General features: G+C 39.2%; 2 protein-coding genes across 7 annotated transcripts in view; one reads left to right on the top strand and one right to left on the bottom strand.

Moving 5' to 3' along the window:
- The first annotated feature begins 1,996 nt into the window (after positions 1 to 1,996).
- On the top strand, positions 1,997 to 4,277 carry LOC121315416 (insulinoma-associated protein 1b-like). The gene has a single exon (XM_041249476.1). The coding sequence runs from the start codon at positions 2,144 to 2,146 to the stop codon at positions 3,572 to 3,574; it is 1,431 nt and encodes a 476-aa protein (XP_041105410.1). The 5' UTR covers positions 1,997 to 2,143; the 3' UTR covers positions 3,575 to 4,277.
- Positions 4,278 to 8,275: 3,998 nt separating this feature from the next.
- LOC121315414 (ral GTPase-activating protein subunit alpha-2-like) overlaps positions 8,276 to 14,719 on the bottom strand; it is a 161,564-nt gene continuing 155,120 nt past the window's right edge. For 5 of the 6 annotated variants that reach the window (XM_041249469.1, XM_041249471.1, XM_041249470.1 and 2 more), the window contains one exon: positions 8,276 to 10,510. In XM_041249469.1, coding sequence (XP_041105403.1) covers positions 10,356 to 10,510 — 155 coding nt within the window. In that variant the 3' untranslated portion in view covers positions 8,276 to 10,355. Of the gene's footprint in view, positions 10,511 to 14,011; positions 14,051 to 14,719 lie in introns of all 6 variants that reach the window. The other variant, XM_041249473.1, reaches the window with a different exon arrangement.

Here is a 14,719-nt window from a genome sequence, read left to right as displayed (position 1 = left end):
CTAGAATGTATTTTACTGCAGTAAAACAAATCTAACACTCTAGCAACAAAATAGCTTGCAGTTAATTGACACTTTTTGGAATGTAGCAATATAATTATTTAAAAAAACAACATCATCATTATGATTTTAAAATTATAATTCCGCAAAGTCTGATTGTGGCATTTTTTTTAAATGCTTTTGTTTTGATGATTATTCTGCATTGTTATTTTTTAAATTCATGAAACAGTAGCTTAGCATTTTTTTTTTATATGTCACTGAATTATAATAAAGTAATTATCTACAGCAATTGTACAAATGAATCCTATACTGTGTGTTGAAAGTTGATACTCATTTGCTCATCCAATACCAAACATCTAAGAAAGTTTTTTTTTCTTTTTTTTTTTCAAATTCAATTCTTAGAAAGCATCTTAAAGCCGGAAAAATTAAGGTGTCCCTCCAATAACTTAAACCCTTGTATAGAACAGGTTTCATGCACGTGGTTTGGGAACATTAGAACACAAACTTAAGGAAATCAGAGCTCTGTTTTTTCACATTAATATGTTAGGCTAGGACAATACTTTAAACCGGGAATCTTTTGAACGCGTGTGCGTTTAATCTGCAGATCATCGTGAGCCGACTATTTTGGAAACAGACTGCTTTGTTCGGGTCTCTGATTACACATAGCGCGCGTCTATATCCTTCGGCCAGATTGCCAGTGAGCCGTATTTCACTGCAGAGAGGTCAATTTCCTTTCTCATACACTATCGAGATATACAGCTTTGGGGAGGTAAAGCTATTGTGCTGGAAGACAGGCACCCCTTTTTAACATTTATCTATGCGTAATGTCGGATTGATTTGCTATATGGGGAGTCAAACTGCAGAAGATTTTGACACGTGCCGCACTCTCACACACACCAGCATACATATGAGTGTGTGTGTGTGTGTGTGTATATATATATATATATATATATATATATATATATATATATATATATATATATATATATATATATATATATATATATATATGATTTAATGTTGACTTATCCAAGCTGTCTAGTTAACCACAGGTGCAATGAACCATGGCATTAACATGCATATAAGTAACAGAACTCACACGTCTACAGTGTTACAGTATTTATAAGTTTGTTTTTGTTAAATGTCCTTATGAAAATGGTTGAAAGAACTGCAGTGAATTAATCAATTGCAGCATACAGTACTGTACAAAATCGGTACAACTTGCATAGTTCGATTGAAATAAGAATGAATAAAGTAATATTACCTTATTCTTCTACAGTCTTATTTTTATGAAAACAATCCAACCACAAACTGTTGACTATACTTTTAGGTATTGGTATCTTTTTTGAAGTTGTATACAATTGACAACTACAGCTTACAAATCCTTTATCTATTAAATGTAAATAACCTGTGCTCTGTAGCAATGTTGATCCCCTTAATCTAGCACGAAATCCCTTTATAGTTTACTGTTTTGAGTATAGTATTTTCTTTTTAAATAGCCTTTCATATTGTGTGTTACCCCATAACTAAAACTTCTTTGTTGCTCTGTGTGTGTAACATGCTTATGACATGCGCTTACCCCCCATTCCCCCCAGGGGGTCCCCCCCATCCCCCAAATCCATTTTAATTGTGAATGCTGATGATTGTGTCAGTGACGGACATTTCCATTTGGCAGATCAGCGGCCCCCAAAGGAGATGCACAAAGCCACGACACGTGTGCATTTGTATAGAAAGTCATCTGACCGTAAAAAAAAGGAGGGCTCCGGCGTGTGCCTTCATCTAGGAGGGGCAAAACAACCGAGAATAATATAATAACCCACAGGTACATCTGCTCACCAACGAACAGACACGCCTACCCCGGAAAGTCAGTCCGTCAACCCTCCCACTAGCAAATCCATAGGGAAACTCGCTTCATCTGATTGGCTGGGGATGAGGCAACAAGGGGCGAGAACAATAGCATCATCCCTCCTTAAAAAGAGTGCAGCTATGCCTTGGAGACGAAAGCATTCCGGGAACAGAAAGATCAATAGCAAGAAAATACGCCACACATTACACTTTAAGGCGTTATTGCTGCAGTCGCCTATGATTGGATTTTAGTTGAACCTTTTTTAAAATTATTATTTGCAAGTGCCTTTTAGTCGCAAAGATGCCCAAAGGCTTTTTAGTGAAAAGAAACAAAAAATCAGCATCTGTTTCATACAGGATCCGCTGTGATGAGGACGACAAGGACCATTTGAAGGTGTTGCAGAACCAAAACACCTCATCTCCACCTGTCTCTGTCTCATCCAGTCCCGATCGCGTTGCTGCATCGCCAAACTCTACTGCTGACACTCCCGTTAGTGCCGTGGAGGATGTGAAACCGGTCCAGTTCGGGAACCCGGATAGCGTGTGCCTGGCTCTCTACAGCCCCACCCGCCCTATCAGCAAAGAACAAGGGAGGACATTTTTCGAGAGAAGTTTCAACCTGGGCTCCCCGATATCTGCCGAGTCCTTCCCAACCCCAGGGGTTCTGGCCACCTTAGACCAGTTCCTCTTTGCCCCAGTGGACTTGAAAATCGGTTCCAGCAACAGCAACCAAAGCCGTGCCGCCAGCTCCATTCTCCCTGCTACTATCAGAATCCCAAATAAAAGACCTCTATCAGACCCGGAGCGCAAAAGCAAACCCTCTGCAAAGAAACCCAAAACGATCAGGAAACTTCATTTTGAAGACCAAGTCACTACATCCCCGGTCCTGGGTCTCAGGATCAAGGAAGGACCGGTTGATCTAAAACCAAGGCCACTGTCAGGCGGAGGGAACAAACCTCTGGGGGAATTCATCTGTCAACTGTGCAAAGAAGAGTATGCCGATCCCTTTTCACTAGCCCAGCACAAATGCTCCAGGATCGTCAGAGTAGAGTACAGGTGTCCAGAATGTGACAAGGTATTCAGCTGCCCTGCAAACCTGGCATCCCATCGGCGCTGGCACAAACCGAGACCCCAAAACCCAACCACAATATCAGCAGCTCCGAACGGCAAGCCTGAAAGCGCAAAGCTGCCATCTGGTGACCTTAAGGCAATGCCAGAAGATATAAAAGACACCAGAACCGAAAACGCGAACGACCGGGACACCCCCAGCCCGTGCTTTTCTGAATCGGGTTCAGAAGATGGCCTTAACGATTGTCACCATTGCGGGAAGAGGTTCAAACGCCAGGCTTACCTGAGAAAACATCTTCTGGGACACCAAGCTCTACAGAACAAGACCAACAAAGATCACATCATCCACCCGTCCTTTCCAAATGCAGACAGCGGCGAGAATCACAACCAGATGTCCACCTCTGTGGAAACCCAAAGCCAAACTCCCATCAATCTGAGTTCCATAGAGTGCCACCTGTGCCCCGTCTGCGGCGAGACCTTTCCCAGCAGAACGAGTCAAGAGCGCCACCTTCGCCTCCTGCATTCCTCCCAAGTCTTTCCGTGCAAGTACTGCCCGGCCACTTTCTACAGCTCCCCGGGTCTGACAAGGCACATCAACAAATGCCACCCATCAGAAAATAGGCAAGTCATCCTTCTCCAAATGCCTGTCCGTCCTGCCTGCTAAAACCAGTAGATCAGACGTGCCTTTATTAAAAAATAGAAAGAAAAAAGCGAATGCCATCTATAAAGAGATTGCAACCGGTTATAACTGTATGATATGGACACTAAACAGCGCAGCGCGTATACACACTGTGGACTATATAAATCCCATTTTGAGAAGTCCCACTTTCAAACCTTACTGTGGACGTTTACATAATCTATGGAGTTATAACCCGAAGTCTATATTTTCCAGATTCCTCTTACGGTAGTTTCAAAAACGTTAGTTTGACTGTTAGAAGTATTTTTATAGAACTGCTGCACATGTTACAATGTAATAGCTTCTAGACCTAAGAAGGGATGTTTCTATAGGTGTAATTTATGTAAAAGAACAGAAAAACCACGCCTTCAATTCACAGGCTGTACCGTTCTCTCTATCACTTTATTAGCTTTATTATGGCTTGTGAACTGATTCGCTGGACATTGGCATGTAGCGTTGTCATGGAACAAACAAAAAATCTTTAGACATTCCTTTAGTGTAGCCATAAATGCCTTGAATTACTGTTACTTTACACATAACCAATCTTGCTGTAAAACTGCCTTAAAAGTAAACTGTGAACATTCATGTGATTGTTTCAATATTTAATGAGGATGTTATGGGTTTATTATTACCGCAATATGTGTTGGTCAATAATTATTTTATTTATTTATTTATTTAAATCGCAATGGGTTTGTTGTGTACATTATTAACAAACACCACACGATTAAGTACATTAATCTGACATGTATTTAACATGTTTTATAGCCAAAATGTGTTTTTTGTATTAATAGATATATATATATATATATATATATATATATATATATATATATATATATATTTAATATATATATATAGAATACAGAAGTACACAGCTCTTGTAAAACGTATAGCGCTTACTTTAGATGCAATCTTTTTCTATACACAGGTTATTTTCTTAAATGTTAGCTTTTATATAGCGCTTCAATCGTATGTTTCAACTGTGTTTATTGTCTATTCAAATAAAATATTTTCAAATTGAAAGCAAGTTTCCTCCCGTTACAGTATTCCTGTACAACATCACAAACCATGACCAACGTTTTATGTCCACGTTTCATTTTCAGGTTTTATAATTTTCAGCCTACGGTACCTTTTTTCTTCTTACATTCTTGTAAATTATATGAATAATTTTGATCACTGAAATTAGATAAAAGAAGCACCTAGATTTCATACAGATACAACTTTAAACAGAAGTTGAAATATATATATATATATATATATATATATATATATATATATATATATATATATATATATATATATTCAATTAACTCTATATATTATATATGATATATATATATATATATATATATATATATATATATATATATATATATATATGCCGTTCATTTTTTAAACCTCAATTATGAAGACTAAGATAAGCGCCTAGTAGTTTAAAGGCACACTTTTTGTATCGCTGCCACGCTGTTCAATGACACTATACAGATGGTTGAATGGAGGATATAAGGTATTTGCCCACTGTGCAGTGCTTCAGTAAAAAACAACAAACAAAAAATGTTTTTACATTTTCAAAGGTGGTCGACATGTTTCCAAAAAGCCCGAAGTTGCGCAGCAGGCTAAGTTAGGAAGGTGAAGCGGTAAATCAGTGACGGTGGGACACGGTGACTGGAGGCCGTCTAATGGTAAGAGTTTTACACTCAACACCCCAGAAAATATTATTGTAAACTTACGGTATTGGCTAACTAATATATAGGGTTATACAGAAATAGACACCTTACGGCCCTTGTCCAGTGTCATCACCACCGGCCTTATCACTATTGGTTTTGTTTCTATCCATTTCCACGGCATTCCACAGAACCGCTTTAAACCTGCCATAATTAATACGAGCGAAACAATACGGGTATAGGGGAAATTAACTAATCAAAATATAATTTGTAGCTCGATTGAGCTCTACTGTGTGTGATATGTCTTTTTATAACCGACGGAATTCCAATTACCGGTAATAGTTTTGTGTAAATAAAAACCTCAACCGAAGCCCATTGTCTATCTTTCTATTTACCGGACCTACGCACACACCCACGTCTGTTTAGAGTGTTTATGAGGACTTTGCATTGACTCTCGTTATATTTTTACTTACTATTCCTAACTCCAGTCAAACAGAACTCCACACAGCGTGAAAATCACCAACAAACTAAATATTTTAGTTTGTTTAAAAAAAAAACAAAAAAAAAAAAACAATAATATTTTCTGTTTAAACACTATTCTGTCCTCAGAAGGTAGGTTTTGTCAGACTTTCCTTCCTTGTGGCAACTGTACGCCGCTTATTGACAACTTTATTACTTGTTGTCAGTGCTACAGAGCACACTTTCATTATTTATGTGCATACTTCCTGCAGCTATTATAACACACTGACTTCGCAACTGCGCATTTCTGGCGGATTGAGGCAGAATCGGTTTTGAAACTGGCTACGAAGTTGCACGCAAAATTGAGATGGATTTATATCGGGAGGTGGTACATTGTAAAAAGCAGACAATTTCTTATTTAAAAAATGCGTTCTTTAGAATTGATTGTAAGTACAGTACACATATATGTTTGCTTTACTCATTGTAAGTACAATTGTAATACCTCGCTGTGCAGTGCTATTTAACACTACTCCCCTTTTTGTTTTTCACACGCGTGAAGTACACAGTTCTATTTCTGGGTATTTCGTGTTTCTCATGTTATTTTTTTAAAAAGCATGTATTTCAGTGCCATACTTGTACAACTACAGTATATATGTTTGGGAGGCACAAGCCAGGGCTTCGTCCCTTCCTAATTTCACCTGCCTATCCTAATACTCTTATATTACCCCAGTCACAGCCGTGCTCTTTCTCTTGCGTTTGCTTTTTCTTCCTCCCTTTTTTCATATGCTCCATGTCGGATAGCGAGTCTCACGTCTCTGACCTAGATTTCCAGTAAGTCCACAGGTTCTTCGTGTGGTCAGAGGGAACCACCGGCCACACTACTCTTTCGCAGCTCATGCACTATATCTTGCCTTAAGAAATGGTTGCGTCTTCCTTCCTCCTTTATCGTACCGGGATGTAGCCCTCATAATCTTAGTGCTCGAGTCCCTTAACTAACAATTATTTGTGCTCTTTCAGATTCTCTTTTCTTCTTTATGTCAAGGCTTCGTATAAGCCGTTCCGTCCTCTGAGGGCCGAACCCGGTTGGTAGCTGGGACCCAGTCGCGAGGCTCCACCTAGAACTTTAGGGGCCCGGAGGATGATAGGGCCCTAACTCTAACTCCATAGGGAAGGCTCTCTCAGTTGGTCCGAGCCCATCCTTTTCTCTCTCCCCTGTTCTAGAGGCAGAGCTTGCAATCCTAAATTGCAAAAAATCCCATTCCTATTGCAGCCCAGCAACAACAGTATCGTGTGTACTACAAAATAACACACCAGTTGCATTTCTATAATCAAGTCTTAAAAACATACAGTTTACATATGTGCATCCTCTTTCCCAAAGAAATACTCAATTAAACAAATACTAGACTGTGCTGCAATATTTTAGTTGAAGGTAGCTGTTCTTTATTATGAATTTTATACTTTTCATATTTGTTTTAATTTATTTTATTGTTCTTGTATTTTTCGGATTTCTTTTCAATTTTACAAGTTCTATTTTCTGTTGGGGAAGATCCACAAGCATCTGAATAAAGCAGAATACTTAAATTGCAATGCTTGAAAATCCTGGTGAATCAATTCATATTATACAGTAATATAAGGGGCTTTGTGCATACATGACTGTTGCCTTAATGTTAACAAAAATGACAAATGCATTAGTGGCTATGCTTACAGCAGAGATAACAAGGACTGTAGCGCTGCTATTCCCTATACAAATAATAATTTAAAAAAGCACATTTGACCCTGCATTTTGTACGACATGGCTTTATACGATTTTGGAAGATGTTAGCATTATATTATAGTATTACTTAAATAATCATGTTCTACAGTCCTGGTGACCTTTTACCTTAGAGGCCAATGCACTCTGCAGAATCATCTTATTCATGGTAGTGTCGCCAGTATTCCATTAAAAATCATTATTCTAGAAAATCCCTTAATTAACAAAATGGTCTGTTTGTGATACCTCCAGTGTTTCTCCCTGCATGGACCTTCAATTCAATATTGCACCCTGGGCTCTTCAAAGCAGGTTCAGTGAAATCAGTGAGAGGTTAGGGGGCTAATGTTAGACACGCAAGCGAAAAGACATCAACCACTGGAAAACAAGTGAGAATTCAAATAGGAGATACTTTGAATTTCAAATCATTTTTAATCAAACTTTGTTTAAATTTGACATTTTCTAATAACAAAGATACCCAGGCTCTCCTTTTTTATAATTAAAAACACTTTGACATGTTAACAATTAAAATGGGAATTTCAAGCTTTTCTGTTTTAAAAATATATTACAGGCATGTGCACCAGAAGAGGAACCCTCAAATAAAACAGTCAAATCAATTTCCTATCAAACATGTAGAATCAACACTATTTCTACTGTTAAACACTTGTTGACAGATCCATGTAAGATACAACAATATTTGCATACATTATATATCTTCTGAGAGTTGCACTCTGTATGTATGTATATATTTATATATGTCTACACACACACACACACACACACATATATATATATATATATATATATATATATATATATATATAATGTACACAAATAAAGATATTTACACACACACACGGAGTGTGCAGCTCTCAGATGACACCTCCTATGTGACACAGCAGTGCTTAATAATCATGTACAGGTAAGGCAGTGCAGTGCAACAGGACAGAGTCGCTTCTCAAGTAGAGCATATGCAGTGCATGCAATACCTGGCTCACATGGCAACTGTACTATCAAGGGACAGCAGTGAAAAAACAGCTAAACACAAACCAGCTTTCAAATGAGCTGGTGGCTACACTGGATTGCGTGCTGGCATTCCTTATTCTTGTGTGCCTTGTTTAGCGTTAGTGTACACCTACATCAAGCTTTAACTTTCAGTGATTCTTCAGCTCTATAAATCACATGCTCCTGCATCTGCTGAAGCCATTATCATACCTCCACGTTACAGAGCATAGAAAAATACTCACATACTTAAACATAAATAAAGAGGTGACAGGTACTGAACCCGCGACCTAATGGCTCTGATTGTAAGCCACCATTTAGGCATATAGCTCAGCAGAAAATAAAAACTATAATGCAAGGCAATCAGTTATCTTTCACTTTTAATTTATCCAAGCAATGAAACCCTGAAAAGTACTGTATTCACTTCAATATGACACACAATGTACTCTCCAACCTGACATTTGTATTAAGGTATTACATCAGCACTGTGAGCAATACTTTCCAGTTTCTGATCCAGATACACAGAGAGCATGTGCAGAGAAGACAATACCTGAGGCTCTGATTGCAGGGTTAATCAAATCAGCAAATTCACAAAAACTGACAGCAAAAAAACATAACATAACTGCAAATCGTTCTCAAATATTACTCCATATTTACATATGATAAAAATTTTAAAGCATTTTTCATGTCACAACAGAAGACACATTCACATTATGTTAACACAGATAAAGATTGCAAAACAACACACTGTATATGAATGTCATAATGGAAAATCTGTAGCTTTACAAGAAGAAAAATAATCTGTAGTAAGAAATGTATATTAAAATTATATGTATATATAACAGGTTACCTTAAGATTTCACAATTCAATAGAGTAATAAACAGCATTGTATTTATACTCTTAATCTATTTAGCATAAACCAAGCAAAACCGAAACTATGCTAGATGTGGAGAAACAAACTGTATGTAGTTTTCTGGATCAGTGAGAGATAAATCTAGCAATGCAACTGCCCAACTAAAAGGCAATACAGATAAAGATTGAGGATTACCCATAGATCAGCTACCTAAGATCAAATGGTTCTTTTCACTCGGTTGTCTTCAAAGATGTGTGGGGTGAAGAGTAAGCTAGTGTTAATATGCAGCCCTGACCCAAACACATATCTTACATTTCCACCACTTTTAGACAATATTCAGTAATACTAGTAAATGAAAAACAAACAAACAAGCATGACCTTCTGAGTTTTGTTTTTTCGGGTGCCGTGTTCCCAGTGTTTTTCCTTGCTTTGCAGAGGAAGGCGATGTCATGCCTGTCTTTCTAAAGCAGGCCCCTTCAGGCCCTCTTTCTGAGAATGGTGGTTTCCTCAGTACCACGGACAGCACCGTGCTTATGAGGTAACGAAGTGTGTGGCAAAGAAACATGAACAAGCTTTCTTGGACTGAGGGTTATAAAAGCACAGCGAATGAAAAAGATTTTTAAACGTATTGGGAAAACTACTAACAAAGCACCAAGAACAGCATTGTTAAAAAGTTATGAAAAGGGCAATGTTGTACCTATTGCTCTTAAATGGATTAGGTTCCTTTTTCTTTTCATATGGCCAATTTTAAATGTACTGTACTGAATGACCAACAGTGTTATCAGATATTAAATATGGCTCCTAACAAATTCCCTAGCCTTACAATACCAATGAGTTATGTTTGTTTTGCAGGTATCCCTAACAAACCTGATAAAGTACTGCAAAAAGAAACATGTATAGCTCCCACTCTTCTGGGTGTTTACGCCAACTGGTCTAACTTTTCATAAAAAACAAGAAGAAGAAATAAAGAATGATTAAACAATAATGAAAAGTACCAATGTTATTGGTAAAATCTGAAGTGTTTGAAATCGAAGGTCCCACAGTCAGTTTGAGGATTTGCTGATGGCGCTGGCAGAGCGGCGGAGTTTCCCAGGGACTCTGCTCTTTGTGGAGCGTGGCATTGTAGGGGAGACCTGATCTGTGGAGTCCGTTCCTACAGCAACGGGGAGCTCAGCACTCGCACTGCCATTGAGGGAGCCTGGAAACAGAGAGCACCACAGTCAAGCCAGCAATCGTCACACACACACACTGTGCTGAGACCTGCACTGCCAACAGCAAGGCCAGTTTGGACTAGAACACAATGTGGTCATCAGGAGCTAATGAAACGCCTCACTCACTATCCTGCGTTTTACCTCTGTCCATTATTATTCATTTACATAGTTCTCTGAGCCATTTAATTGAACTGAAATACAAGGGAAACAAAGTACTGGCACAGTAAATGTCAGGGTCATCATCCACATTATTGAATAATGTAAAATATGTTTTTGTTTTTGAGAAAAGCAGGACCCATGTTTAAAATGATGATAGTGTATTGTTTCCAACCTTTTTTAGTGTATAAGAAATAAAGTTCCAATCAGATTGTACAGTGTATAAGAAATAAGAGCACACAATCTTTTTTCCCCAATGCTTGTCATTTTAAGCCTCCAAGATCTTTGCTATGTCAGACTGGCATCTGTTCAGCTCTTTGTATTTTATATATACATGTATATGAGAGGTTCTCAAGTTCCTGTAGCTAAAAAGAACAGCAGATGGTCAGAGTAACATAGACTCAGCCCAGTGGGCAAGCATTAGCAACTCCCATGCAAGGTCCCTTAACAGCAATAAACACAGATTTTGTGCATATGAAAAGCTCCATAGCACAAACAGGCAAGTGTGTGCAAGGGCAGGCCACACCTAGGCAACTTAGAATCACCCACATGCCATCAGCCTTTACAGCTCACACATTCCAGCAGTGAAACTTTCCTTCTGGTGAGCCCTCACCAAGCCATCAGCCTTGAAGCTCCCTCTCATCCAAGCCTGACTGATAGGAAGACGGCAGCTGCAGAGTGTGCAAGTGATACCACAACAGATAAAGGCTTTCATACAAATATTAGAATTCCTCCTGGAAGCTGCCTGGCACCAACCTTAATGGTTTAACTAGGAGCAGCGAGAGGCATTCAGATAATAGGCTGGCTAACAGCTACACACACTGCAGAACAAAAGGCAGAGCAATGCATGTGCTCACCTAACTTGTGATATGCATTTGAGTCTGTGTGGGCGCTGTAGTTTCGCAAACAATACATGTTGGTTTTTATTTTATTTGAATAGCATTCTTTCTGTATCAATGCCTAAAACAAAACATGCCCACTGAAGCTAGTATTACCAAAGTATATTACAGTTGCTTCTGGTAATAAATATAAATCTTTTTAGCCACTTGTTTGTTATCCAGAACAATATGTACATATACTATACTTCATGCTCAATTGAACCGTTTTAGCCAAATTTCAGCTGTGGTTTGCTTTAGGATAGGGGTGTTATATTTCATTTCTCGATTAGCACTAAACTTACACAACCTAGCGATAAAACTTTAGATATAAAGATAAATGCTAAACACATGTGGACTTCTGTTTTGAAAAAAACTTGCAGTAGCTGGACGATATGACAGTTATACAAAGTTTTCACATCTCATCATTTCTTTAAAAACTAAAACTAAATTAAAAAAAAGCAAAATATATACATATATATATATATATATATATATATATATATATATATATAAACTATTTTTTTTTTTTTTTTTTTTTTTTTTTTTTTTAAATAGCTCCTACCCTTCCCTTCCTCTTTACAATAGTGTGTTGTGACGACCCCCTTGGTTCTGTGAACTGTGTTTTAAAATTTCCTAGACAAACACACTGAACCAACAAGACTGCAGCAAGGTCACACCTGGCCACACAGCCCCTCTCACACTGCTTCAGGTTCACATACTCAACACAGCCCCTCTCACACTCCTTCAGGTTCACACACTCAACACAGCCCCTCTCACACTGCTTCAGGTTCACACACTCAACACAGCCCCTCTCACACTCCTTCAGGTTCACACACTCAACACAGCCCCTCTCACACTCCTTCAGGTTCACACACTCAACACAGCCCCTCTCACACTGCTTCAGGTTCACACACTCAACACAGCCCCTCTCACACTCCTTCAGGTTCACACACTCAACACAGCCCCTCTCACACTGCTTCAGGTTCACACACTCAACACAGCCCCTCTCACACTCCTTCAGGTTCACACACTCAACACAGCCCCTCTCACACTCCTTCAGGTTCACACACTCAACACAGCCCCTCTCACACTCCTTCAGGTTCACACACTCAACACAGCCCCTCTCACACTCCTTCAGGTTCACACACTCAACACAGCCCCTCTCACACTCCTTCAGGTTCACACACTCAACACAGCCCCTCTCACACTCCTTCAGGTTCACACACTCAACACAGCCCCTCTCACACTGCTTCAGGTTCACACACTCAACACAGCCCCTCTCACACTCCTTCAGGTTCACACACTCAACACAGCCCCTCTCACACTCCTTCAGGTTCACACACTCAACACAGCCCCTCTCACACTCCTTCAGGTTCACACACTCAACACAGCCCCTCTCACACTCCTCACACTGCTTCAGGTTCACACACTCAACACAGCCCCTCTCACACTCCTTCAGGTTCACACACTCAACACAGCCCCTCTCACACTCCTTCAGGTTCACACACTCAACACAGCCCCTCTCACACTCCTTCAGGTTCACACACTCAACACAGCCCCTCTCACACTCCTTCAGGTTCACACACTCAACACAGCCCCTCTCACACTGCTTCAGGTTCACACACTCAACACAGCCCCTCTCACACTGCTTCAGGTTCACACACTCAACACAGCCCCTCTCACACTCCTTCAGGTTCACACACTCAACACAGCCCCTCTCACACTCCTTCAGGTTCACACACTCAACACAGCCCCTCTCACACTTCTTCAGGTTCATACACTCAGCTTTCCTTTTGAACACAGCCCCTCCCACACTCCTTTAAGTTCATACACTGAGATTTCCTTCCTTTTGTCTTCTCTTTCTCACCCAGCTGTTCCACTGAGAGGCCCAGGTTTGGCACTCTGCCGCCTCCCCTCCTCCCCAGACCACACTTATTAAGCCAAGCTGACTCTGAAGCAGTAGCACAGCACGTGCCACTTCTGATCTACGCCATTTCAAGATTGTTCAGCAACAACAACAAAAAAAAGGAAATTGACTTAATTCCCATTGGCTCTTCTGCAGCAATTCAAACAAAGCAAAAAAAAAAAAAAAAAAAAAATGACTAAGACGTTTTCCAGTATGGCAGGTGTTAGTGCCAGATTCTGCTCCAGGCTAACAGGCACAAAAAAAAAGGAAAAAGTATTTGTTTTTAGTTAAAGCACAGACATGCAGGGGCAGGGAGATGCGTTTAGGATTGCAGTACTGTTCATGCTGCTGCTTTGTCAGGTGTTAATTCCCAAGAACATATTATCCAGTGCTTCAGTTGCAATTGGCAGCCCAATTTAACAAAAACCTGCACTTGTTTTTTTTTTTTTTTTTTTTTAAAACATTAAATCAAGCTTGTCAGTAAAACGGAGCTGAACAACAAAGCAGGATGTAGATTATTTTTAGCCCAGCGTTAGAATTGGTCTTACCTTTATCATTTACTGTAATCAGACCTTTACATATTTAATCTAAAAGGAAAGAAACAAAATACAGCATCATGTAAAAGAAAATCACAATAGACCTCATGAGCAATAAGTGAACAGCACTGTTTAGAGATGTAACAGAAAACTGAAGATACTGAGGCACACAGAAACAAACCTGCAAGATGATGTTGGTTATAAAACAATAATATTCTGTACACAGAAGATTGACTGATGTTGTTTGGTAAAAAATTAATTTTGTAATTATTAGCCTTTACTACATATCCCCTTTGCTTATACTTAAGCAATACTACTACTACTACTACTACTACTACTACTAATAATAATAATAATAATAATAATATAAATAATAATAATAATATAATAATAATAATATTCGAATCAGAACACATTGTTCTGTCAGACAAAGTGAATCACTGAGCTGCCACAAGCGATATCGTCACGTGAATGTCCAGATCTATACATGCAATCTGTATGCAGTTTAACACTGTTTTTTTTTTTTTTTTAATTTAGTCATTGCCAATTATTTTTTTAATTTTTCTCCCAATTTGAAATGCCTAATCATTATTTAGACTCAGCTCACCACTAGCACCCCTGCGCTGACTCGGGAGGGTGAAGACGAACACACGCTGTCCTCCGAAGGCGCAACTCCCGGGCAGCTAACAAGCAAGCCCGCAGGCACCTGTCCAGACTACA

The sequence above is a fragment of the Polyodon spathula genome, chromosome 5, assembly GCF_017654505.1.
Source record: "Polyodon spathula isolate WHYD16114869_AA chromosome 5, ASM1765450v1, whole genome shotgun sequence".
Classification (NCBI taxonomy): Eukaryota; Metazoa; Chordata; class Actinopteri; order Acipenseriformes; family Polyodontidae; genus Polyodon; species Polyodon spathula.
This window is presented reverse-complemented; position numbering and strand designations above follow the sequence as displayed.